Genomic DNA, 27,707 nt, shown 5'->3' with positions numbered 1-27,707 from the left:
TGCAAAATCACATAATCTTCAGGTTTCCTGTGACAACGTTTCATGACTGACCACTGAATCAGCCCCAGTTCCTCCAAAGCCTTGCAGTGTGGATCAGCTTTCAGGCACAAAGTGAGAAAAGGGTCAATTTCTATGCTCACCTTGGTCATTGCCTCTGCAATTGAGTCTACCATACCCCCAACCATGCCAACTTCACTTGCGGCTTCATTTAAGGTGACCATGATGTCATCCACAGCCTCCTTCATCAGTTGTGCAGCCTCAGTGATGGCATCGTGAGTATGAGATGCCTGGAGGACACAGAATGAGAAAACCGAGACAGTCAGAGGATGATCTCTACAAAACAATGTGAAAATCAGAAGCATAAGAAATTAAAACAGTAACGGCACTGAAAGTAACATTTCTGGGCAAAGAGGACAAGCGAAACACTGCAACAAAGTGGACAGAACAAAACTTGTCAACTCCAACAAGGAGCCATGGCATATGACACTTTCAGCCTCAGGTGCCACAGTCTTTTGAATGTCCTCTAAAGACGGTGGCTCTTTGTAAGGCGCAAATCACAGCTGAGTTATGAACAGTCGTGTGCTGCTGCTCTTTCCTGGCAAGGGTCCCCATCCCACTGGGATGCCGTGCACAAGACAGGCCCTGGTTTTTAACCATTTGCTTTCTCTATAAGAGCCTAGACAGCTCTCATACCCTGACTTTGTGTCCCCTGAGAGGATGCTGTGAGGAGACTGGAATCCTGTCTTGGAGAAATGTTTCCACTCTCAGAGACATCACGAGAGCTGCCACTGGCACTTTCACTGCAAACATATCCCTTGACTGTACAACAGGTACGCACTGGTTTTTCTGTTCTACCTGCCTTCCTCTCACCCTTAATGCCACACAACCACCTTACCTTGGGGTTTCCTCCCCCTTCTTTGGCAGCATACAGCATCTGTAAGGCAGATTCTGCTAGAGTCTTGCTCTGGTCCAACACGGTCATCTGTTGCTGATGATTCAGTGTCTTGGATGCCACACCAACGGCAGCTAAAACCAGGGGTTCGAAGTAACTAGCCAGCTGTGTTACCTAAGAAAGCAAGAACAACCCCAGAAAGCCATTAACCACATTTCTCCGGGCGAAACTCAGAGAAAGCACGCTCCCTGTTTACCATTGGGATGTGGGTTAGCTCAAGGAGCACAGTGTGCTTCTGCAATGTACAGCGTTGGGTTTGGATCATGTGCCCAGGAGTTGTGTCTCCCCTCACTGTCCACCTCCTTTGCAAAGCCACACATCTCCTCCTTCAGAAGCACATGGTCCCTTGAGGTCATATTAAACCGTGTTCAAGATGGTCACGGGAGCCACATGCTGTTCAAGAGCATCCCTGAAAACCATCTCCTCTGGGCAAGGGAGGAACCTCTCAATCTGTTGCCTCTACAGTTCTTACTCTCAAGAATGTATCACGCGATGAGAACTTGCTATGTGAGAAACTACTAAATCTTGCAATAACCATGGTAAATATGCTTTTGGTATGTGCACTCTAACATTTGTTTTTTTGGACAGACATCTGATAAGCACAAGTTTGACTACTTACACTCCATGTAACAGTGAACATTTACACAAAGTCCCTCACCAAAAATCTCAGTGAGAATATCTTTCCTCTGGCCCAAAATGTAAACCGGTTTATTTGGGTCTTGGCTTGGAGTATTTGAAAATTCCAGATTTTTTCTTCTTACAAATGCTTTCTTCTGCTCTCCCATAGGAAGAGAAACTGCTATGAAATTGAGGTCTTCCCTAACATTCAGCTGTCCGAGATTTCAAATGCCTTTTTAATGGCCAGACAGTACCTTGTGCCCCAGCTGAGCTGCCTCTCCCCGAGCTGCGGTGGCAATGGGATCGATGAGGTGGCCAATTTCCTGTACAACTGATGTCAGCTGCTCCTGTAGAGCCTAAGAGAAAGAGGAATTGTCAGTTGCTATCACAGCTGTTCTCTTACCAAGTTGTACCACACTCGACAATCACCCTCAGATCAGCCAACATCCTCAAAGCTGTTCAAGTGACCTGCTATGGCAGGATGCAGAAACCCACACTGCTGGTTTCCCTCACATACTGGCTCATTTCTTCTCCATTACCCTCTTTCAACAACAGCAACCCTGAGATGGGCCTGCTCCTCTTTAGGTTTATATGACAAGTCTGGGGAGAGAGTGCTGACAGCAGCAAACTCAGGGCTAGGTGTCCTTTCTCACTGTAATGTGACCAAGGCCCCCCGACACCTCCCAAACTGTTTTTGCCCTGACAAAGATTTAGTATCACTGCACCAATCAGAAAACTGCCAGGAGCACTGATTTAAGTTTGAGAAATGTTTTTCAAAGCAGAAAATATAGCACAAGAACAAAAACCTCTGCAGACTTTGAAGCTAGCAGGAGAAATCCACTGGCGAAGGAAAAATGTCACATCTCTGAGGGGCAGAGATGAGGAGTGACCACCTGAATACCATCTGCAGGACAGGAGTAAACATTAAAAGCATATTAATGGCCTGGTCAAGACATAAATACTGGCTTTTAGTTCAGAGGCACTTGATATCTTGGCAGCCATCAGGATTAAGGTCACTCTCTTGAAAGGCAAGAGAAAAAAAATACTATTTTTGCCCTTTGTTACATTCTGCTTTGTAAATAACTGCCATTTTTGGTAACACTTATTTCAGTTCAACATAGTGTCCAAGATAACTTCATCATTTCAATAAAAATGAATTATGACATATTTCCTGCAACGACTTCTTTTGCACAGCTTAATTTGGTCTGACATTTCTAGTATGCAGCGTTACAGCCCAAAGAAACCACTCCAATAAATACATAATTTCAAGAAGCTACAGTATGAAAAGACAAATACCAAGCTGAGAATCTCAACATGAGTTGCTGGGGAAGGAGACAGGGAAGAGGGCACAGAAGGAAGCATTCTTAAAGTGAACATATCAACATCAACTTTGAATTTCACTTCTTAAAGGACAAAATAGGCATTAAGAAAAAGGACATCGACATTTATGTCATTGGTCTTCTAGTAATAGATTAGCTTCAGAAACTAATCTATTATGACTCTTCAGAAACTAATCCTGGCCTCCACAGGGCAAGGCATCACAAAAACTCTATCAGTCTGTCATATCAGCCTAGGAAATCAGACTAATATGTGGGTGGCAGTAAAAAATAACTACTTTCACCCCTACTTTTCCCTGGTGATTCTGGGATCTTTGGAGAAGTGATACACATTGGTCAGCCTATGACTTTGCCTAGAAAGATGCGTGTAAGGACGCTCCTCCCCTCACTGGCAGTGGATTGTGCTGTGATTGAGCAGCAGTGGGCGAGGCTGTTCAGCACTCCTCTGTTGGTGCCTGTGCTCTCTGCCTCACCTCCACGGAGATGTCATCCCTGGTGGCCAGGCTCTGGCTGACGGCGGCGAGCGAGGCCTGCTCAATGTCCCTGATGCATCTGTTGATCCCATCGATGGAGAAATCACATTCACGCTGCCCTGGGGCCTTGTCCCTGCAACACAAGAAACACTAAAGTGAGCATGGTGGCAAGGAGCAGGGTCCTTCCTGAATGCACACAGGCTCACTTTAAAAAAAAAAAAAAGCAAAAACAAAACAAGAAAAAAAACCCCAAAAGCTGTTTCCCACATATTGCATGTTGGTACAGGATCTGCATGAAGGTAATATTAGCTACAGTGTTCATTTTCTATTACATTTACCTTAGAGTGAATTGGAGGTGGAACCAGAGGGAGAACAGAATACAAACACAGAACAGCCCTGTGCTGCAGGGTGCTGCAGTCATCAATTACAATTAAACATCCAGTGTAACTGGGGAGATATTGTGCATCACAGAGTAATTTCCATCAGTGAAAAATAACACAGTGCTAATGGCCATATGGCATTTTTCTTTATGAACGGCTGCTCAATTACTACAAAAGACATACCTGATAGAGGTAATAAGACTCTTGATAGAATCTGAGACCGTATGGGAATGCCCTGCTAGTACAGACCATGTAGGAGGATCTTTGGGATTGATAGCTAGAGAACGGGCAGTTTTGATCAATGAAGATGAGCTCTCCAACATTGTCTTAGCAGAAACCAGAATTGGTTCCTGTGCTCGTGATCCCTGTGGTCAGGAAGGTATAAGAACAGAAAGAACATTTAAATTATTATTTGAGTTCATCCACACTTCCTGCTCCTAAAAGTCTATTTAATTAACAGCATTAAAATGGAATTATAATTTCCTCCATTGTACTATCATATTCACAGATAATCAAGACAGAAATAGAAGTAAAATAATCAGTCCAGCAATTTTCTCTGAAACATGCTTAAGGAACACATCTCAAGAAAAGCATCTTCCAGCTGAGAAACAAGAGAAAACAACGACACTTGTCTAGTCGCAGACTACAGAAATATCATTGAAAATACACTTTGTCACAAAAACTGTCATCTCCAACAGATGTGCTCTTTCCCTTAGTCAGACTACTAACGTGATGACTGATGACTCTTAACCGGGTTATCATCTGTGTATCTATTTTATTGCCAATAACCTAGTAAACCCAGGTACCACAGACGTGGAGTACACTCTTAGATTTCAGTTACAGCCCCACAGCTGTAAGATTGCAACAGTTACTGGATCATCTGATATTGCCATCTGGATCAGAGCCTGAGAAGCAGCCCTTAGAGGGCCAGTAACAACACATGACCTCTACTCCAAAGCTTTTACAAAGCTTGAGGGGTTTGCTTTTTTATCTCTTCTCCCTGTGCAAAGCAACCCCAAATCAATGAACCCCTTATTGGTCTCTTCAAAGGAATTTCTACTCTGCTGTAGTTACACAGTTTGAGGATAGAGAAATTGTGGGCAAAAGCAAAAAACCCAGCAACATCCCTTCGATTCTTTTCAGAACTAAAGAAGTTCCATTTGTTAAAACCACTTTTGAGGGGGAAAAAAAGTGGATATTTATTATTGTATTGCATGGAAGAATCCAGCTACTAAAACATGCAAGTCACCTGTGCTGTATGGCTTTGCTAACAGCAGACTTGCAGCACTTACTGCAGCCAAACTGTGCATCCTACCGGTGGAAAAGTCAAAGTCAGAGGTTAAACAAAAGACAGCAGAATGCCCAGTGAACACCCAGAAACCCAAGGACTTTGGGGTATTTACACTCACTCTCTCCCAACATGTGATTAATTCAACATTTTCAACTTTTGAAGGGTGGAAATGCAGCATCCTGCCTTACCTCAGTGCTGATCTGTGCTGGGATGCTGACAAACTCTGGATTTGAAGCAAATGCTGTCAGATTTTCCACGGCCTCTATTAAAGGTGCAGTGGCAATTCTGCACTTGTTGCGATTCTCCTCAGAGAAATCTCCATCCAGCGCCTGGAAATGGAATCAGGATTGAGCTCTCTCTGACTGGGTTTCTTTAGTAAAATTGAAGGAAGATGGTTTAAGCCTTCCTACTTTTAAACTGCTATGTGTTTGTATTTGAAAGCTCCTCTGCAAACAAGGTTGAAGCAAAGAATGTGATCTTTTAGGTGTGATCTTCTTTCTGTAGCTGGTTACTGACCCTAAACTTTCAACTGCTGCAGGTTTTCTGTCATTGCACTCCAATGACACTCTCAAGTTGTGTCCCAGGACCTCACACTCCAAAGGGCAGAAGGAGCTAACTTCCACCTTTTTATGGTTTGTGAAGGTGGTTGTTTCCTACAGATTGATTTTTAAATTTTTTACTTATTTCTGTTTTAAGCAAAGCAGTAATATATTGCTGTCATTTTCACCCAAGTCAACTGATCTCTCTCACAATCTCAGAATAAACATTTCAGCTAATGAAATCAGATTAAACGAACTAATGGCTTCCAGAAGGGTTTAGAATTGTGAATTCTCCATGGCTTCACAAGTATTACTTCTGCTTGCATGAAGAAAAACTACCCTCTACCAAATTGCTAGCAGGAATCTGGAAAATAAAAAGTTACTACTAACAGGAGACTATTAGCCACATAAATAGCTTCTGTTTGGTTCCCACTATTATTTATTTCCTTTTTTTTCTCTTGTAGGTAAGGTAAAGCTGTCAGAAATAGCTCCAAAAATCTCCAAATACTGAGGAACTTAACACCATTAAAAATCTTCACATTCAGTTGCTTGCAGATTATTCTTATGGTGCAAGCTCATTAAATACATCAATCCTGAGGGGTCTCATACTGGATCGGCCAGCTGCCTCTCCTAATAGTGAAACTGCCCAATTTTTTTCATCTTGACTTCAGAAGCTATGCTATTGAACATGTTTTCCAATTCAGATCTTCAAAAATGTAATTAGTGATTTTTTTAAACCATGCATATCCAAGAAGGTAAAAAGATATTCCTAACTGTTCTGATTCTGTCTCAACAGGGGAAAAAAAACAAACAAGAAAATCCCCTAAAATCAAAAAGGAAGAAGGAAGCACAATTAAGCAGCATTTGTACCTTGATAGTTTTAACCAGGTTAGCAGTGCTGTTTGCCACTTCCTTGGCAGACTGCACAAAGTGTCTCTTGGCAACAGGATTTGCTGTTTTTGACGAAGCAATGCGACAAGCGTTGCACAGAGCAGATGTGTGTTTGGCCACGATCGTGGCAGCTGATAGGACCTGCAAAAACCAGCACAGAACAGGCACAATGTCAGAGGGGCAGGACAGTAACCACACTGCAGCTCTGCAACGTCAGTGCCCAAAGCCAGGCAGCAGAGTCAAACCACAATGCCTTTGACTGGACAGAAACAAAGCAAAGTCCTGTGTCCTAAGAGGGATGGTCTCCCCGCAATCCTCTGCAATCACCTGCGATGGGCTGCTCGCTGGGTCCACCAGGTTCTGGCACGCCATCTGGATCGCTTGGTTGGCACGGGCAAATTGAATTGGGTCAACGAGGCCCTGCTGACCAGCCTGGCTGTTTGGATCTGAGATACCCACCAGGTAAGCAGCCTAGAAATGGAGAAAAGAAGAAAGCAATCCGAAGAAATCATGCTAAATCTGTCTTGAATCTCTGGTAAGCTGGCCATATGTCATAACACATGGTGGTCAGAGATTATTCAAAAATCATACTGTGAAATACAATTACCATTTGTTTTTAGCAGTACATCTCCAGAATCCACTGAAACCAAGAAAACATACCCTTACACTTGAGAAATTTAATTGAAACAAAACTGCCCATTGTTTAGACAGCTGCTATCCCTGAAAACATGACTTGTCACTTGCACAGCCAGTGGAGAGAGCTTTAATGGTCACACATACTGGCAAATTATTTACTGTATTAGCCATGGTTGGAGGTAGTGGGGGTTTTTTGTCAAGACTAGGAAAGCAATCCAGCAAAGGTACTTCTGCTGAGTGCAGGTCCCATCAGGCCTGTAGCTGCTGGTCTCACTGCAGCTCAAGGCGTCTGATGGCCAACCTTACCTCCTCACTCAGTTGTAAGTTTCATGCTTCTCAACAATGACAACTTGTCTAAACTGTCACAAGCATATATGAAAATTCCTTATATACATTACAGATACAATTATCTGTCGCCTCCATATGCCAGCAAGGCGACTCAAGAGTTCAATGTGGAGGGGATTTAGTCCATATGAAGGCATTACATATTTGGGGAAACCAAAAAGAAGAGGTTTCCAGATGCAGAGCATGAACCCCCACAGCCAAATCATTCACCAAGGTGACTGTTTCAGTTCTCTATAGTTCACTCAGTTATCAGATCAGTGAAACCACAGAGATCAGACCCTAATTTGTTGTAGCAACTTCAGAATTTTGGTTATTCCAAAAGTATTTGAACAGCTGAAACAGGTTTCTTCTTAGTTCAAATGTCTGAAATTTGTAGTGCTCCTTAAGAACTTTTACAAACTAGAATTTGATTCATTAATTTTAACAGTGGCTGCTTTTTTGTGCATTTCTCTATGATATAATAGTTCTGAGCTTGAGCTGCAAACATGAATTCCATATGCTGCAGCTTTGCTTTATCCTCAGCAAAGCTTCCATCTTGATGTCATTTCCCTTCCTTAGAAAATACACATGGTGTTGCACTCTGCTCCTCGTACAGTGTGCACAACTTCTGTGGATCTACACAGAACTCACTGTGTAGTACAAAGTCATCATTTGCTTGACCACAGGGAAGTGAACTTCAGATTTACAAACCCACAACACGAGCTTGATAAAAAATAAAAACATAATTGCTTTACAGCCTGCAGTAACTTACCTGAGCTGCTGCCTCTGTGAGGCCACAAAGAGCCTTGGATGCAACTCCAACACATTCTCCAAAGACTAAAAGATCCCCGGTTTTCGCATTCTGGGAAATGCCCGCCATTGATTCTCCAAGAACCTCAGAAATTAAAAAACAAAGTTATCTTCCAAGTATGCATCCCTGCCACTTAGAGGCAGGTGACTGCTGGCCTGAAACCAATTTTGGCCCACAAACCTCCTGGACTTGGCTTCCAGAAATTTTAGACTTCACTGAAGTGGGCACATGTGGTGTGAGGGATCAGGCATGCACACCAACACTGGACTGACAGGGAACATAAGCACTACTACAGCTCAAATCACTACAAGGGTACAGAATTAACCCTCATTAATTTTGCTGCCATCTATACACCATCACAGCTAACCTGGCACTCAGCGCATTCCACAGACTGCAGAACATGACATGACAACCAGTCCTGCAGATGCTGTTGACACATCCGGGATCATCTTTGTCCCCAAACTCACTGAGGCTCGGTTTAAACGAAACTGCACCTAGACTTCTGGAACCAGCTTAGTGTCAAAATGCACATGAATTCCCACAGTATGTCCCACTGAATTCAGTTCACTTGGCTTTAATTCAAAATGGGCTCTGACTGTGGTAGAGCATTAGATGCAAGATCACATACACCCATTAGGTACTCTCTTTTTCTTTCAGAGAAGGAGGAATATGAGACAATTCCAACACATCAAATAGTAAGGACACCAAAAGCCAGCTTCAAAGGAAGCTGTGCAGCATGGTTTGATTCAAAATAACTGAAGAGGTTTCCCACAGGTTTTCTGACGTGCTGGGGTGTCTGGACTGCTCAGACATTTGGCAAAGCTGTTCTGCACAGAACGATACAATGGGATTTCACTGCCAAGCCTCCCATTGGGATGTTCTAACATAACTGCAGTCAAAATACAGCACCTCAAAGTATGACATGCTGTCTAGTGCACAGGAGAGGAAGGGAGAGAGTAGAAGCTTTAAGAGTATTGTGCACCAGTCACTTAATTCAAAATTTCTTACTGAGGCAATACACCTTCTAAGTGACCAAAACTTGAAATTATCTGTAAGAGACCTATCTCAGGCAGAGTTTATCAAGGAATGCAGCAGACATTTTAGCTATAAACACTGACTGAACCTCAACACTCAATATGCACGTGGAAACTTCTGAAAATCCAAACACACTTTATAATTGGCACACAGGTGGGAAAAATAAATTACCTTTGAGTTTTCCATTACGCCCTCAATACAATCAAAATATGAAAGATCGCTCACAGGTTCATTTGGGTTATCCAGCATTCCCTTAACTGTCTGAAATAATGAAAGAAACTGATTATTAATAGAGTCTGAAATACTGAGCTGAAAAGAATACCATCACATCTATCCTGCTTATTCCAATGTAATCTTACACCTTTGTCTCCAGCAAGCAGCCAAAGCTGCACATTCCCTGAGGGTGTACCATGCAGGAAACCCCACCCGACAGGAACTGTGGGAACTCCACGTTTGTCCACCAACAATCTGTTGAAGTCCAGGCTACTATGGTTTACCTCGTGTTTTGTGATGAGTGATATATGGTCAGAGATGCTCAGCTAACATGAGGCAATCTGTCAGGTGTCAACAGTGTAACACATGTTTTCAGTACTATTTTAAATTTCATAAACAAATTTAAAAGAGTTATAAGAAAAACAGCTGCCATTTGTTGAGCACTGTCTGGAAACACAAAGGGTTACCAAACTGAGTACACATCCACCACCTGCCTGCCTCTTACACTGTCAACAGACTCCCCCAGCCTAGGAAAACTTTCTGTCAGAAAACTACATATAGTTGGGTTTAATTTCTTTTTCTGAGGTGATTCTGAGTCTTGGAAATAACAATGTGACAATCAGTCAAATATTCATTGAGAAGAATGAATGCAACTAGATAACAAAACTTGTAAAAAGCTGTAAAATGCAGGAGGCTAATTCCTTTATACATAAAAATATCTGTAGCACATTTTTTTCAAGTTTGGAGGAACACTATTTTACTGCCAAATATCATGCAGAAAAGACTTTTAATCCTTCCGATGAAAGTGAAATCAGTTAAGTAGAGAAAGATACTGGCAGCTGTATCTGACATTTGCCTTCCACCTAAAGGAAGCACTTCTCCAGGCATGATTTTAGACACTTGGACTTTTCTTGTAACACAACTTCGAACATTAAGATACACCTACAGTATTTTTAACAGCTCAGCTATTGCTTTGTAAAAGTCTAACTTAAAGCCTTACAGCAATTAAAAAAGAGAAAAAGGTGATGTGAAGACATGGTGTCTAGAAAGCAATTTCCAGTTGCCTCTTCTATCTGTCAGTTCTCACAGACATTGCATCAACTCTTCATGTTGTGCTCTATTAAATAATAACTTGAAAAGCAAACGAGGTTCCTACAGCACTTACACTTCTTCAGAGACAGAAGCCCTCAGAATACAAGGAACACAATGGCAAAACACAAGCCAGCACAAACTTCCCACTAACATACATTTGCAAATATTGCAACACCCGTGTTACTCTTTTCAGCTGCAATTTTGGGCAAGTTTAGCTGCCTCACTGGAGGTTAGAAAATGAGGTCCTCTATAAAAACAGTCTTCCAGAGTCTCCAGAGAAGACCACAGAGAATACTGACAGTCTATCAAATCCATGCTGAGACACACTCTTTCTACAGAAACAATGATTTTTAGTAGTTAAGAAGCCCTGGAAAGACTAGGGATAGTGCATGATGAGTTGGGGAAATGAAAGGAAGAGGCAAAAGTTTTAATCATTGTAAAGAGAAATTAAGACTTCTAAAATTTCATAGGTTCTTCCAGTCACTTTGATTTGAGTCTCCAGTCTGATGCCAGGACTGTGTGCTTTTGCTTTGGTTTCCCCTTTTCCAGAAATTAACCTAGTTCCACATACCCAGGCTTTTCTTGCTAACTCTCCTTCTCTGGGAAGTTCAAGGTGCTACAGATCTTCCTTCAGCCCTTTGCTGGCCCTGGTCATAATCCATGCCAGCACGTGCAATTCTGGCACAGAACCCTCTGCAAGGCTATTCTGCCCTACATTTCTCCTCTAAGCTCTCAGTTTTCTGTGGCTCATTAGCTGGAAATTCTCACCTTTCACATACCTGCTGTTTCATAGATCTCTTCCCATTAGTCTTTCAGGAAGTCCTGGGAAATAGCACTTCATTCCCCCTGCTTGCTCCTTTACATTACAGCCTGATTTCCTGGTTTCTATTTCTATTCTTTGGACTGGCTGCTGCTCCCTCTGACCAAGGAGGGAACACTTAAGAAGCTAAGAACTCAGAAGGACAAAGTAGCTCCTAAGGGAACTCCCTACAACATTTTGGGATGATAACCATGGACTCGCATATTAAGAAAACTCACAATATCCTGGAATTTATTGCAATGACCTTTGTATCCTTTTGATACTAAGGGCTAGAAATAAAAAAACTTAATGGTATTTTATGCTCTCAACACAGGCCAGTCACCCCTTGATATTTTGACCTTGACAGTAAACAACAAACATCTCGTTTAAGTGAAAAGATGTTATTTCCTACTACTGAAAGTGGCCCTGTCTGTGGTCAGTAGCATCTTGGAATTAGGTCTTTCAACTGACCCACTATTTAGCCAGCCAAACATTTCACACAGGATCAAGAACATACCTTGCACAAGCCTGTATTGACACACACATCACAGTTTGATAGGGAAGGCAGAAACAAGGCATTAAAAAAGAAAGGTCAAGGTAAAAGATGGCAAACACCACCCTAAAGTGGGATGTCAGTAACAACATCCTGCAAGTGGAAAAACCAAGATATTGCAGCTCCCTCCACCGCACTGGTGGTAGTAGAAATGTCCATCTTGTCCTGATTCTTCCTTAAGTCACAGTAAGTATGAATAATAGGGACTAAACTGTACCTTTGGAGGGCAGAAAAGAGGAGACAGGGACAGGGTAGCAAATTTAATTCTGGCCAAAACGACAAGATTTTCATGGGTTCCATGCTCACCTCATACGCAATTAAAACCCCTGCCGCAGACGTCAAGTGAGAAGACAGTGACAGGAGCTAGTCAGACAAAGAATACAAAGGAAACAAACATTTGGGGTCCACTTTCAATTATAAGAACTTTTGAAATATAGTAATACCTCCAGTTCTCTGAGTGCATTATCACATTCCTTCTGCCCGGGAGCTTGCTGGGTGCACAGTGTGATGAGCTGGTTTATACTCTCAGTCACAGCTCTAGGGAGAGTAGGAGGAAAAAAGGTGGATTTTATAGTTGAACTATTCCTCTTAGTAAAACTTTTGTCATTAACTGTACACTGCATAAAGATACAAAACTCGGATCTACTACATGGCTGAGCCCAGCAGCCAAACTGGTGGCACCTCTGGGAAAACACTGGTGACAAAGGACAGAACACCATCTGGCAGCAGGCCAAGGCCAGCACATTACAGTGGCACACCGATAGAGTGTAGCTGCTAAAAGGTATTTCAGCACTTCTCCAGGTCTGACATTAACTGAATCATTTCTCAACTACCACCCCAAAAGCCCTGAAGGATAAAGAAACAAGTGACTGATATGGAAAACAATGCTTGAATTTAAAGTAAATTTTATCTACCCTTCTCTAGCAAAGTCCTGTATCTTGTCTGACATAGATAATACACACACACAATCCTGCTATGTACTTCCTTAGTTGGTTACCAAATCGGTTTTTTTCTCTGTAGCTAATAACTGATATTCTCCCATAGGTTTATATCCACAGAGAACAAGTTATGCAAAGGCATCATGTTCCTATAGGAGTTCACAGCTCTGGACATACAACAGTCACTATCTGTCTTTCTGATAGATGCTCTGATAATAGGCAAAATTCATGATAACTACATTCATTTTAGACTCATGACTAACAACCCAGGAACGTGGCATCTAGAAGAAGAGAAAATCAGTGAAATTGGAGTGCATGGAGAATATGCTTTCCTCTGGCCTTGGAAACTGAATGGCATTTGCATCACTTTCCCTTTCAGAAAACAGGCACTCAATAACATATCAATAACATGATTACCAGGATGGAGGGTATCCTACTGTTACAAAAGCAAACAGGATGTGCTTATTACATGCATTATGTTCATGTTAAATTCCAGGGCAAAAAGAATGGAAACTAGTAGACATACTTGTTTAACTGAGACTCCTACCCTTTTCAGCAGCTTTGTTGTCCTTGTGGAGGACCTGGTGTTCCACCTGCTGAACATCAGTGATTTCTATGCATCAGAAAAATATGATTGTGTACAGACATAGGAATAAATGACAAAAATTGAAAGTTCTGTTCATTCCCAGAGAAACCTCACACAAAAATATCTTGTCTGCTGTTGATTGTAATGTGAGACTCAATTCTCTGACTCAGGGAATATCAGCAGTTGAAGAGAGAGAACTATCAGCTTTGTAGAGAATGCCACATGGTCTCATGAATATCATTATTACGCACCAGGTACCTCTACCAGGAATCCATCCAGTGTACAAACATTACTCTGAAAACCATTTGGACACAGTAGAACCAACAAGGTGGCTCCTCAAACACCAATCCCAGAGTGGGAAGGGCGTGCTAGGACTCTAAAGGCCACATCTATTTTCATCAAATACAACACACAAATACTTGGACCCTGCAAGGAACTCAGCCAGTGTTGCAGTCCTGTCAGAGGTGGTCAAGAAAAATGCTTCCACAAGGAAGACAAAGCTACTGAAAAAGCTGAAGCGTCTATCACAGCTGGAGGAAAGGAGGAAGAAAGCAAAACAAAACCAACACAACCCAAGACTAATCACAATACCATAGATGGTGAGAGAAAAATGAGAAGAGCTATCTCATAATAAGAGAGCTGTGTCTCTTTTTTCATTTTCGTGAGAAGAGAGAAAATAAAAATGTTTGACCCTAATCTATCATAGCAGGGAAAGAACAGAGACCTGGCAAGCTTGTCACAAGCCAGCCCAGAGGATCTGAGAAGGGAAATACAACGTCTCCTTAGCACCTTAAACACAAGCTGAGAGCTGATGCAGTATTCACTTCACACAGGTATGTGGTGTCTGTGTAAGGTCTCACACACGCACACACAGAACAGCTAAAGGCTCGACCTGGCTCACCTCCCTTTTTCTATTACATGCTTCCATAGAGGGAATACCAGCCTGGAAGGAACTTAAAACTACCTGGATTTCACTGGGGACACTAAATTCCTCTACACTCCAATCAGGAATGCTCCAAGCCTAAAGCAGAAATCTGTAGCAGTTTGATGCTGCGGCAATAACAAGTCATGCCACTCCTTCACTCTCAAGCAGCCTGTCTTTCATTACCCACAATTTTCATAGATGCTATTTTTTTTCCAGGGAGACACAGAAATAGATGTAATTTTTTTTTTTACGAAATATGACAAAGTAAAGTAGCGTAGATTCTTAAGGAAGCCCTTTAGTGAGGGAGTGGATTTATAATCCTGAAAGTAAGGGTATGCTCCACTGAAGAAATGTAGCATCTAATCTTTTCAAGCATTCCTGATCATACACATATGCACACTGTTAGTGATAGGTAGCTACAATACGATTTTCAAACACATTCTATATAAAAATATTATTCAATTCCTTTTCTTTCAGGGATTGAGAGGCTTGTTGCCTTGTCAGAACACAGATGGTGAGAAAACAGTAGGTAAAATACATTGGTTCCTTTCAAAAACAGGCCAAGTCTTCAAATGCTGGTTCCTATTTCCACCAAGGGTAACAAGTTATACCAGTTGAGGAACTACTCCAACATAAGCAACTTTCCTCTGGCCTACTTCCATTTAAATAGAACTACAGGTTCCAACCACTCAGTTCACTATCAACAGCAGAAAAATACATAAGCACAATATAAGTATCACAGAGAAAAGCAAATATCACAGGAAAACAAAAAGCAATCAACACATCCTTACCTTGCTGCTGCTGCTAAGAGGTTCTTGGCATTAGGAGCTCCAGGATCAACAGACAGAGACTTGGCAGCCAGTAACAGCTTGCTGGAAGCCATAGAGATGCTCTTGAGGTTACCTATGACTTGAATCTGGTCCTCTTTAGTCTGGAAAGCCACAGCAGCATAACATTAAGTACAAAATTTACAATAAAGAGAGTGTGCTAAAACCACATATGGAAACCCAGTTTGCTTATCCACCTGAAACCACTGACATACGTGAGCCCAGAGAAGGATGGCCCAAGCCTCTGTTCACCCAGACAGGTGCCTCTAGCTTCACTTACATAACAGAAAAAGACCCTTACAACAAATAGCTTGGCTTCTAACAATGGTAGTATTCACAAGTGAGCAATGGAGAAACTTTACTACTTATTGAACAATGCTTTTGTTGTCAAGACTCTTATGTGTCTCTGCCTGGCACAACTGCTTCACATTATTCTGTCAGTGTACGCTCTCTGTATTCTGGCATCCTTTGTGCAGCCCACAGGCTCTCTAGCATCTAACTGGGATTGCTCACACAAAAATATCCTCCAGAAAGTCATCTTTTCCATGAAAATAAGTTTCTATAAGCCTACTTTGGTCAGTATTTTGACTTGGATGTTCTATTACTTATTTTAAGCCATTTCTTGAAAAGGGAAACCTGCATTTAAATACACTTACAGAAGAGTATTGCATTTTCACAGCAAATAGCTGTGACTAGACTCTTCTGTGAATGAACAGTAGAAGGGAACCCATTTTTTCTAAGTCTGTTCACAGTTTTATGTAAAAAGGTTGCATATTGTTCAGCTGATATGAATAACTTTTACTCTGTATTTACTACATTCTACTTCCTCCCTTCCCCTACATTTTGCTAGTCACCCAAAATACCTGGTATTGCTTCTGTTCAGGCCAAACAACTACACACAGAGGGCCTTCTCTATTGAAGGATCAGCCATTAATAACTAAGATGGTTACCATCCCCTGTGTCAGGAGGATAAGCAAATTCACAAGGGCCACAAGATCATCAGCAGCTGGATTCTCATTTCAAGAAGCCATTTACAGTATCATTTCTACCTCTACCTTCACTGAATTCCCTCAAACAAAACATTCTAAAAGTCAATGTGGTCCACAGCTAAAGAGACAGTCAGGTATCTCACTGCTTCTCACCTTCAGACTCAGCTGTATATGGAGCCTAACTCACTTCACACATCTGGAACCTGAATGATGAAGTTGTGATGGACAACAACCACCAGCCACTGTCAGATCTCTCTACTCAGGTCTATCTACAAAGCATCTGCTCTAGAGAGACACTTCATAAATGACTTCAAAGGACTGACACATGCAGGACCTTCTTGCCATTCTCCTTTGGCAATCATTTCTTAGGTTTGCAGGATCCTCCTACGAACCAGGGCAAAACCATCTGCAGATTCTTTTTTCTGCAATTCCTCCCATCTCTTCTGATACACAATTCCTTTTTATATACTGACATTTGTTATGTTAAAACATTGCCAAATGATCAATTACTGTAGCTCAGCACAACTGTACCCAGTAGATAAACTGAAGGTGGTATCTCCAACTTGTAATGAGTTCCCAGACTACCAGGAATAAGCTTGGCCACATGTAACAACATTCCTGATTGTTAGAGTTCATCAGAGTAGAACTCTGCCACATTTTAAATCACTGAACACAAGTCCAAGTGCTTGCTGTCAGATCCAAGGATGGCATTTTAGGCAGCCCTCTTCAAGTGCTTGCTCCACTCTGTAGCAGGTCCACAGCCCCACAGAGCGATATCAAAGCATCTTTTCCTCCATCCACTTCAAGTATTTCAAAAGTAGCAAAGAAAGGTGCTAAATTTTGAACAGCATTCACCTAAATTATGCTCCATGGTAGTTCTACTGCAATAGAAGCAACCCTTTCCACAAGCTCAGAGGTTCAGCACATCTCTGTATCTTCAGATACGCAGCTCAAATTAGTTACCAAACTACACAGGGGAGTACAAAGTCATATTTCTGACTGGACAAGTAACAAATACCAAAATCCTGTGGAAGATGCAAATGCTGAGTTCTCTTCATTCCAGATAACCAGTTCCAGATGACTGCCTCACAACCAACACCTCCTGGCATATCGGGATAGGCTCACACCAGCATGCTGTACTGCACTCTACTGCTACATAAACAATGTACTGCACTGCCAGAGGTTATAGCCAAGATTATCCCTCAATTAGCATGATCAAGAACTTACTTGTGCTTGGCCAGCCATTTCAATACCAGCATCAAGAAATTCATCGAAGTCATCACTGAATTTCCCAGAGGCTGCAGCCAGTTCCCCACTTTGGCCCCGTGTAGCATGGACAACTTCTCCAGCTGACTGATTCAGGTCTGCTGCTGCCTGGTTCAGTTCACTCTGAGCTTCTTGAAATGACTTTGAACTTGGAGGTAGCTGTAAGAGGCAAAGTTCAGTATTTTATTGTCTGTCACATCACACCAGCCTTTCATGACTGGAGAGTTCAACACACGCTGAGAACACTAAATGCAAGAGAGTAGTGAGCTGGAACTATGGGACAGCTGTCAACCACTAATCTGTCCAGTAACGAGTCCTGCTGCTTCTTTCAAGGGACAGACAAGTCTGTAAGCTTTTCAAGGGACACAAGTTATTGGCAGCTCTTCAGAATTACTCTAAACTCCCTCTGGTAACACAGCTTGGCAAAAAACCCCTGGTTTTATCAAAAGGCATTGCACAAACATATCAAAACACCATTCCTCCTTCATTCACAGGACAGCAAGGTTACTGGTGGGTGCAGGAGAAAAAAGGCTGTTCAAACAAGGTAACCTTCTGGCAAAATACCAGTGCAAAAAGATGGATGCAGTTAAACAACGTAACAATTCTACTCTTTGCACAAAACGACCAAACATTTTTTGACAGATCACAATGCTCCTTCAAGTGAACTGATCACTTCTAGGTGGGAGATGAACTATAATTTTCTAATTTTTATATTCTTCAGAATGTTAAGTCATAGTTGCCATTTTCAAAACCAAAAACTTAATACCAAGCTATGACAATAATTTTAATATTGCCTTCACAAGTCATAGACACATTTCACCTTGCCCATAAAACTAGAAAAACAGTGTTTCAGTCTAAGTAGCAGCTGCCTAAAGGTGCTTAAACTTAAACATGGCTTACATTAAGTACACTTAAGTATACTTAGGGCACATTTATTAAATAATGATTTGACACATGGGGAACCCAGATCTGCTGTTCAGTTTTCTGAAATTTACTTCCATGTTAAAAGCCATCTTACTGAATCAACAAGAAGCTTCTTGCTGGATTCCCCGATACTCTTCAAGGCCACATCCACATCCTTTTGTCCAGGCAGACAATTCACACAGTTATTCAAGGAGTGAGACACTGCTTTTGCCACCTACAACACACAAGTGAACACATTCACACAGAGAGGCTTAAATGCTCATTAATAGGAGGCACAGCCTCTACTCCACAGCCAGCAATTCCCACATTCTGACCCTTACAGGGCCATTTTTGAGGCTTGCAACTTCCCCGGTTTGCTGCCCTGCAGTCTTTTTTTAGTCTCATCCATTTGACAGTATAGTGTTGGCAGGGCAGCCCCACAACTGCTCCTGGCACCTGGGATAAAGGCTGCAGGTAAGGGAATGCCCCTGAAGTTATCTATATACTAATCACAGAAATTTGTTGCATGCCACTTCGTAAAAAGTTCTGATTAAGACAAAGGTATCTTCATAAGAAATTATTTACAATGCAGGCCAATTCTAGAACTTTTCAAACCAGTAAAAAAAGAACCTGCCACTTTTTAAAGTATTCAGATGCAGTGGTGCCACATATGAATAAAATATGCACTCACTTTTTGAATATAACATGGATATAGATATTTTATTTAAAAATTATGAGTTTAATGGCTGTCTCACATTTGCAATCAAGCAGTCTCCTCACATATGTTGTGGCTAAAAGCAGAGAGCTGCATCTTTGTATATTTTTCTAAGAGATGACTAAAATACCATACTTTATACCATCTGCATTGTTTAGCATAGGCATGATGTTACTGTCTGAGGGCTGTTGAAAGGAATAGAAAGCTGACATGCCTTGCAGCCTTATTTTCTGTCATTCTCGCTCCTTATTTAATGCTGATTTGGAATAAATTCACCAGGTGTTTGACAACTCATGCAGCTGCTCAAGTCCCAGCTTACCTGGGCTAATCTCTGCTGACTGTCTGCATCCCCTGGGGCAGCCAGGGCCTGCTTGGCCTCCTGAATCAGCATGGCAGAGCCTTCCATGACATCCCTGGCTGAATCCAGCATCGCATGTGCTGCCACAGGATCAGTGGTAGACGCTGCAACCCCTCGTGCTGCCTGAGCCAAAGTCTTCAAGGCCTGAGCAGTTTCTCTGGCAGCAACTCCTATGGTCAGATTTCACCAAGGATTCTATTAGTACCCTTAAAGACAATCTTTGTATTTTATGACATGATCTTGCAGGTAATGATCCTATTGCAAAATAACACTGCAAATTCAATTTAAAAGAAAATCTTCAAACAGAAACACATTTGAAATACACAGTATCATTTGCTTAGAGAAATGCCTGTAGTGAAGCCATAAAGTAAATGTTATAGCCCAAAGACCATTCTGGGCACAGCTCTCTACACCACTGACTACATCTCAGTGAAACACTGAAAAAGAAAAGCTAAAACCTGTAGATGAGGAAAAGCTCATACTCCAAGCTATGGGGGAAGTGATTGTCTGCAAGAATGGTGTACAGGAGTCCAGAGCCATAGCACAACAATAGTTTAATTTCAAGCAATCAAAGAAGAGTTTATTAGGAATGATACAACTTGGTATAACCTAACATCACTGTGAGTAAAAATAAATAAAAATAACTGAATGAAGTCACAGAAAGGATGCAATAAAATTAGTTTCTGTGGTCTGTCTGGCCAATGTTAAAGGACATCCATCAGCTCCAGTGCTAAGGTGTAAGTCTACATGAATAATGGCCTCCTCCTTCTATCTAGGCAATTATTGAAAAGGAACTCATTGCTTTGTAAGGTTTCCTACAACCTGATGATAAGAGAGCTACTAGATTTAGCTATTCATTATCAGCTGCAAGTATCTGTACTCCCTTACCTGACACCCAGTGCCTACTTCTGCATAACTATGTGATAGAAACATGAGCCATCTCGATGCAATTCCATCTGCTTCAAATGAAAGCAACTGTAAGTTCTAGAGCCCAGATGCAATTATAACCAATGAAGTGGTAATTGCCATAACGCCTTTTATCAGTAATATTAGAAAAAAATCTTATGGGAGCATTTGCAACAACAGCTTTCATTTCTATCAGAAATAAGGACACAGAACATTTAAACATCTACAAGTAAACTGTTGTCCCTCCTGCAGAGCGTTTTTCTTATTAAGGTGGTTTTTTGTTGCTAAAAGTACAGGTCCAAAAATAAACAGTAGAATCTGTGTGCCCAGGTTCCCTGCTGGCTTTACCTGAAACTATGCAAATGTGCTCAATGAATCAGCCAGAGCAGCTGCATTGTACATGTGACCTGGTAACACCTAGGAAGAGACGCAGTTCTGAACGTCACCAAGCTGCCCCACTATGTTTGCTTCAAATTGCCCCACTATGTCGCTTCAAAACATATCCAAGGCACTCCTTTAAACTTTCTGTAAGGACATAGCAGCATTTCCAGTGGCACTGACCTTTAAAGTGTCATAACATATTTTAGTTCTGCCCTTCACAGAGTTTCAGTGGCACATATTTACAAAAACAACATGTCCCAATCTATTCTGATTAAAGACAGAGCAGATTGCATCACGGTTCTTTATGAAGCACGAGTCACACTCACAGTCCTTAGTAGCTTACCACGATTCACTATCAGCACTAAAAAAAAATGGAGTAATTCCTTGATTTAAGTAGTCTGTGATAAGAAAACCTTTCATCAAGTATTTGATGGAAAGAAGAGGTTTCACAGAGCCATTCTGAATAAACCAGTACCTGTGTAGTGTTCGTTGCCCTGAGCAGCACAAGTTAACAGCTGGGCCATTGAAGAACCGACTGCTTTGGATGTGCTTCCCAGGTCCTGAGTGCATTTCTCAAGCTGCAAAAAATTGCAAAGGACAAAATACTTAGTTTAAGGTCAACGAAAACACTTCTTTTTAAACAGTACTACAAAATTCCTCATTCCACAAAAACCTAAACTTTCACCTCAGCTACTGAATACACACACAGTTTCTCTGAAACCTGACTAGCATGTTTTCCCTATTCAGGATGAAGTAAATTAACATATTAGGTAGTGTGAACAAAAATATTTTATAATTAGCAATGGAAGTAAATACCTTCATCTAAGAAGGGCTTCTTTTTTTTCCCCAAATAAACCATTTCACTTTTTAAGCCTACTAGAACTGGCTGTCCTGAGTTCTCATCATTGTCACAATTGAAAAGAAATTCTTTTTACAAGACTGAAACATTTCTGGTACCAAACTGTAATTTGTACACTAGAGGAGGCGGCCCTACAGTTCCATGAATAACTCTACTACAGAACATACTTCTGGCGTAGAAGTAACATATACTCTTTTTAAGTGAATCAATGTAAACTCTTATCAGCATCATCATTATCCAAAGCCTCATGACTTGTTTTGCCTCTAATATTTAAGTTTTTTAACAGCTAACTTTGTTTGTTTGTTTTTAAATGAAGAACATCCTTCCTCAATTACAGTTTCTCCTGGGAGAGGTTTTAACTGTCCATCCATAGCTGCCATCTTTGCATCTTGAAGTTCATTTTTGAGTGTCTGGACTGTATTCAAAGCAGAATCGATTTCCATTGGGCCACAAGCTTCATGAGCCTATTCAGAAATCAGATCAGTACCACTGTTAGCAGCTGTAAGCAACTTTCAGAAACAGTAAATGCTTCAGATCTGATCTCCCCCTCCCAAATTATTTCTCTTCCTACTTCAGAGGCAATTGTGAGCCCTCTAAATGTTATACATCATGGATTCCAAACTCCTGCATTTCAGTCTATGAAGAGAATAACACTCTGCTAAGAGGCACCAGGGGAGTAAGGTGCACTTGGCTTGCGTACATGTCCCCTCACAGCAGGCAGCTCAGGGACTGAGAAGGTAACTGCTACACTCTGGATTTCCCTTTTCACCAGTGGCCCCATTGTGCATCGTGACCAAAGCCATGCTGACCCCCTGACGTGGCAGCCCACTTTCAACAGTACGAGATGGAACTTCCAGCCCGAGCTCAGGAGCAGCCACCTCAATGCTACAATCCTGGTTTCAGGCCTCAGTGTACACACACGCAAAAAAGACGAGACTTTCCACTCGTATTTTTTTTTAAGCCCCACATGGTTTAGAAATCTCTGTGTGAAACACAGAGAGCCTCTGCTTCCCTGAATTCTAGAGATGATGATTCCAGTTCACAATTACAACAGTGAGCACAGCAATGCAGTAGCTGGGTTCTCACGGCTTTGGTGGGGCACGAGATGTGCTCCCTTTTCCCTGCTCTCCCTCAAATGTAACAGCAGCTCAGAGTCTTGATGTGCTGCTCTGTATACTCTCCTCACATCTGTCTCATGTGGAAAGGGTAGCACAAGCTTTTCAGTTTTCTTGTCCCTTCTCCCTCCCCTTTCTATCATGATACAGAGGCCACCTGGGAGTCTGAGCAAAGAGTGCACAAAACACAGCAGTGAGAGGTGAACACTGCCTGAGCATGAGCTGTTCCCTCAGGGGAGATGCAAAGCCCTCTTGTTTTAGCTGATTAAAACCAGTATTTACCTACCTTCTGGGAGGCAGTTCGTAGCTCAGCTAAGCTGGTAGCAAGATTCTTTGCACACTGACTGAGCTGCATTGCTGCTGCTTGATCAGTTACTGTGGGGACAGCAGCTTTAGCAGATGCCACCATTTTACTTCCAGGCTGTTCAAGGAACAACAGTGAACACAATTGGTTTTACCAGCTCATTTTTTTTAAAGAAGGCTTAGGAGTCAATAAACAAACTGCTTTCTCCATTCACACACTCATGAGGTTTCTAGATTTTTCTTTAATGACCAGCACAATCCTGCTCCTTAAGCTGGAGTACCCAGTCATAATTCTGTCCCCTTTCCGTGTCCTCTGCAGCAGGACTCATCTGTGCTTTACTGGGACAATGACTACTCCATTGGTTCCAATGTCTGTCTGAGGCCATTAAGTAGTCATGTAGACTACTTAAAATTATTGAAATGTGAAATTTTGCCAGTCAGCATACATGTGATAGAATCAGGTCCAGGTGGCAGAGATGGCAAATTTCTCTTTATTTTTCTAAATATTAATCTCTACCAAAATTCTATGAAATTGAAACTGTAATTCAAGCAATGCCTCTACAGAGAGATTACTGCTAATACAATTAAAAGCCTTTGCTGATTCTCATCATGACCATTGTACACACATACAGCCATAGGGGAGATGGATCAATCATGTGAATGACTCCAGAGGGAATCATAGAGCAAATACTTAAACAGAATGAGAACATGGTTTGTGATCCCTCTGCCTAGACAGGACCATAAAAACCTGCTAACAGCAATCACATTTAAGGCAAGACTAACTGATGCCAAGTAATGACCCTGCCATTACACAGAGAATTGGTTTCTGGTGTTGTTTCTTGCAACATTAACAATAAGCCAAAAGTTTTGTTATCAATGCTCAATATTCTATCTTTCTATTTCAAGATGTTTTAGAAAAAGCACAGAGTCAAATTTTGTGTTTTGGCCAAACCGTCAATCCAGATCCATTATGCAGGCTAATATCTACAAAACCAGGCTAATATTCCCTTTTATTTCTGACAAATTCTGAAACTTGTTGCTCCAACACTAAGTGTACCTTGCCTAAAATGGTTACAACAGCCTCTCACATACTCAGACCTCTACCTAGAAAGATGCTAAATTCTCTTCAGCTTGTTCTTTAAACTCTTTCCCAGAAGGCAAGTGCTATGGCAATGAATGTTGGTTCTCCATAAACATTCGTTTTTTCTTGTTACTTTTAACCTCAATGTCAGCAGTTGTCACTCTCCACAGATACAATGTATTTCAGCCACCTAACCTGAGGAACTAAGTTCTCCTATCTATGGCTCATAGTCAGCAATGAACTTCTTGACATGGTTTTTAACAGTTTACTGGCTATTTATCACAAATGAAAACATACAGCACTAAAAAAATGCTTTTTGCATCTACTGCAATAATTGGTTCACTTCACCTGAAGGAAATTCTGGCTGGAATTTATTAAAGCAAGCTGGGCACTGAGGTCTTCTGCCTGAGCTTGACTTCCTCTTACACCCTGCACCAGCTGAGGAATGTGGTCTGCAACATTCTAAAATGGACAAAGGGAAAATATTTTAGTAAATAAATAAAAACTCAAAATCCTCTGAAAATAAAACAAACAGGCTTCCCACTCCCTTTAAAGACAACTGCAGTATTCCTAAGTGAAATACTCTTGTGCTGTCACAGAATTCATTTAGGATTCCATGGAACCAAATTAATATACAATAGGACTTCTAAAGTGATGTTCTCCTTAAGAAATCTTTATTCAATCTACTTATTAGTTAAAGGCTCCTACAAGACAAACCAAGATTTTTATGCAGAATTCTGTACATCAAGTACTCTGAATTATTTCCTTTGCATGTTCAAATGCCAGTAGTGGAGGGGATAGATTTTTTTCAAGAGAAGTTCCCACTTTCAGGAAAACATTGCATTTTACACACAAGCACCTCAGCCTACTTTTCCTTGGCCTTCAGCAACTTCGTAGCATGCTGGAGCACGTGCAAGCGTATATTGCTAAAACTTTACTCCTGGACTGTCCTCATTGTCCATCCATTGCACAATAACACTTCAGCAGTGCAATACTAAACTACCACCACCACCAAAATGTAAAAAAGTAAATACCGAATCCTCTCCGCTATTTAATAAATGAGCATCAAGACAAAATTAGAATGAAGAGTAAACAACAGTTCTCACGTTGCCCTTTCTTAAAGTTCATATTGAAACAGAAACTCTCTACAACACAATTCTGAGGTATACTTGAGCTATCTTAGTTATTTCCTACATTTCTTAGGATTGCACCATGACAAGAAGTAATTGCAGAATGTTAATGCTGTTTTTAACAATATCATCTTTAATGGTTTTGTTCTTTTTCCCCACAGAACTGCCCTTTGATGCAGAATAAAATCTTTCTGCATTCTATTGTCTTTTGCAAATACGGCTTAAACATAAAAGGGAACAGCTTCTCATCAGACTCTGAATTCTAGCTTGGAACTATAAAAATGTGCTTGACTTCAGGCATACCTTGAAATCTGTGATCTTACAGCTTTAACCTAAAGCTAGGAATCATGGTAATCCCACTGTAAGGTCTGTAATTTATGTTTTTATAGTGACATTTAAGGTCCCAGTTGCTTGGAGGCAGAACATCAGAATAGCAAATCAGTTGTTAGTTATATAACCCATTATATAACTGATATGTTAAATAAGAATTTCACTCCATTATAGTATAAATCGCTATTGCTACTCCATCCTTCATTATGGAAAATCCAAAGGTTACCTTTATGCCACAACAGACCTCAGCTCCATTTCACTGCATATATAATGCAACAGCCCATTTTGATAACCATAAAGCTACTCCCCTGCTGAAGATCACACTCATACAGTGAATGCATGGCCAAGGCTTAGAACCACAGTCAGGGAATCACAAATTCCTGAGCAATGGGACCCCTCTGTACAGTGCTTCTAGCACAGCTCTGCATATGTTCCATCACTGGCTGATCTGTACCAAAACTTGCAGTAAAAGTACTTCAGGCAAACTGGTTGTTACTCAACAGATCCACACCCGCCAAGCCTTTTTCTAAAGCGTGTGCAGGGGTATTTGTAGCAGCCAAGGGTTACATGGCACTACCAGTAGCTCAGCTTTGCAAAGCTCTACAATAAGCAGGGCACGGATAATACAGTAAACGAGGATTCTCCAGAACCCACGCACATGAACATGGGTGGGGTTGGGGGTTTTCTAAAGCTCGTTTTGAGGTTGCAACAGTATTAGAGGAGATGATCATCATCAGTTCCACATAAAGCAGAGAGTTCAAGAGCTGTCATGGATTGTGCTGTGTTTACCTTGCAGCTCTGCACAAGTTGCTGGTGGGCTGCTGTGTTCTTATTGGAAACAGCTGCATTCTGAGAAGCTGCAATAGTCTGAGTAGCAGCAGCTGCAGCTTGTTTAGCTGCAATCTTTTGAGAAAAAGAAAGTTAAATCAGTGATAAAACTGCGTAATTCAGAGGATGAAACACACACTTACAGGTAACTTTGACAGTAACAACATCAACAAATGAATACATTTTATCCCTTAATTTGATTTGCCGTAAGGAAATTGCACTTCTCTCAAGGTGAAAATTATTTGAACATAGTTACCCATCTCCTATTTGCCAGTGAAGAAGAAGACAGAATTAGAAGCATTCTGTGCTCCTACTCTTTCATAGCTTATGATTCAACAGGAGGAAAAGAAGTCAACTACAAACAGCAGAACTGGTCTAAACAATTATCTCCTTATAAAGGCCAGAGAAAACGGGCAAAGTACCCGTAGTGCTTCACACAGCCACGTTGACACCTCTGACCCAGGACTCAAGGGAGCCAATTTCTGCTGAGATTGCTCTACAGCAAAAGCAAAGATCCTAAAATGACCCAGAGGTACAAAATACTGGTATTTCTGAGTCTAAAAGCTTTGTGAAGACCTTCTTCAAATATCTATTATTATCAACATCTCCCTACTACAAAATTAAAAATTCAACGGTTTATGCAAGGTACTTCAACATGCTGTACAACACTAACTGGCCCACTAAACAGAAGCAAGCATGAAGTTTATTACACATTTTACTCCTTTGTAAGGCAGTATATGTTATAACAGCAAAACAAAATACTCTTTGACTAAAACTTCCTTGCATGCAGTTAGAAAATTACAGGCATCAGTCTTTATTTCCTAAAGTACTCCTGATTTTCAGTGCTAGACAGATACAGGAACTTAATGTATTTCTGGAACATGGTCACCTTATTGCACTTGAATCACACTAATGTAAAAATCACAGCTGTAAACTAGGAATTACTAAAAAGTTTCTTTTTTTAATCTGTCTTTTCTTAATTTTAGTTGAGAATGTGAATATCAAACTTTGCCAGCAAGACAAACTTCCATGATATTTTATCCTTGCTGCACAGTAAATTGCCTTTCTCCATCTTGGCTGGGCCACCAGATCGGAAGTAAAAAGATACATCCATTTCTGCTTCTTGACTCTGGGTAATTTCCCAGTTTAATTGGATATGCTGTGATTCAACTAACTTTGTGCAGGAATTCATATGGAACTCTATATCCTAGTAAAGTCACCAAGAGATACTGTGTGTAAATGGCACACCATAGAGATAAATTAACACAGCAGTGAAGCAGTTTCAGCTCAGCTGTTTAATTTTAGGACTAAGCCACCATCAAA

At 41.2% G+C, this 27,707-nt stretch overlaps 1 protein-coding gene across 5 annotated transcripts in view; it reads right to left on the bottom strand.

The window, feature by feature from the left end:
* TLN2 (talin 2) overlaps positions 1 to 27,707 on the bottom strand; it is a 187,224-nt gene that overhangs the window by 34,353 nt on the left and 125,164 nt on the right. For all 5 annotated transcript variants that reach the window (XM_048318039.1, XM_048318037.1, XM_048318041.1 and 2 more), the window contains 20 exons: positions 26,346 to 26,459; positions 24,445 to 24,558; positions 22,999 to 23,133; positions 21,933 to 22,061; positions 21,214 to 21,316; positions 19,413 to 19,621; positions 18,494 to 18,613; positions 17,437 to 17,634; positions 15,185 to 15,324; positions 12,388 to 12,481; positions 9,459 to 9,548; positions 8,214 to 8,336; positions 6,809 to 6,952; positions 6,461 to 6,622; positions 5,240 to 5,380; positions 3,944 to 4,125; positions 3,381 to 3,513; positions 1,825 to 1,926; positions 896 to 1,066; positions 141 to 287 (listed from right to left, as the gene is read on the bottom strand). In XM_048318039.1, coding sequence (XP_048173996.1) covers positions 141 to 287; positions 896 to 1,066; positions 1,825 to 1,926; positions 3,381 to 3,513; positions 3,944 to 4,125; positions 5,240 to 5,380; positions 6,461 to 6,622; positions 6,809 to 6,952; positions 8,214 to 8,336; positions 9,459 to 9,548; positions 12,388 to 12,481; positions 15,185 to 15,324; positions 17,437 to 17,634; positions 18,494 to 18,613; positions 19,413 to 19,621; positions 21,214 to 21,316; positions 21,933 to 22,061; positions 22,999 to 23,133; positions 24,445 to 24,558; positions 26,346 to 26,459 — 2,751 coding nt within the window. The remainder of the gene's footprint in view (positions 1 to 140; positions 288 to 895; positions 1,067 to 1,824; positions 1,927 to 3,380; positions 3,514 to 3,943; positions 4,126 to 5,239; positions 5,381 to 6,460; positions 6,623 to 6,808; positions 6,953 to 8,213; positions 8,337 to 9,458; positions 9,549 to 12,387; positions 12,482 to 15,184; positions 15,325 to 17,436; positions 17,635 to 18,493; positions 18,614 to 19,412; positions 19,622 to 21,213; positions 21,317 to 21,932; positions 22,062 to 22,998; positions 23,134 to 24,444; positions 24,559 to 26,345; positions 26,460 to 27,707) is intronic.

This window comes from Corvus hawaiiensis, chromosome 13, assembly GCF_020740725.1.
Source record: "Corvus hawaiiensis isolate bCorHaw1 chromosome 13, bCorHaw1.pri.cur, whole genome shotgun sequence".
Lineage (NCBI taxonomy): Eukaryota > Metazoa > Chordata > Aves > Passeriformes > Corvidae > Corvus > Corvus hawaiiensis.
Note: the sequence above shows the minus strand (reverse complement) of the source record. Positions and strands in the feature narration are given on the sequence as shown.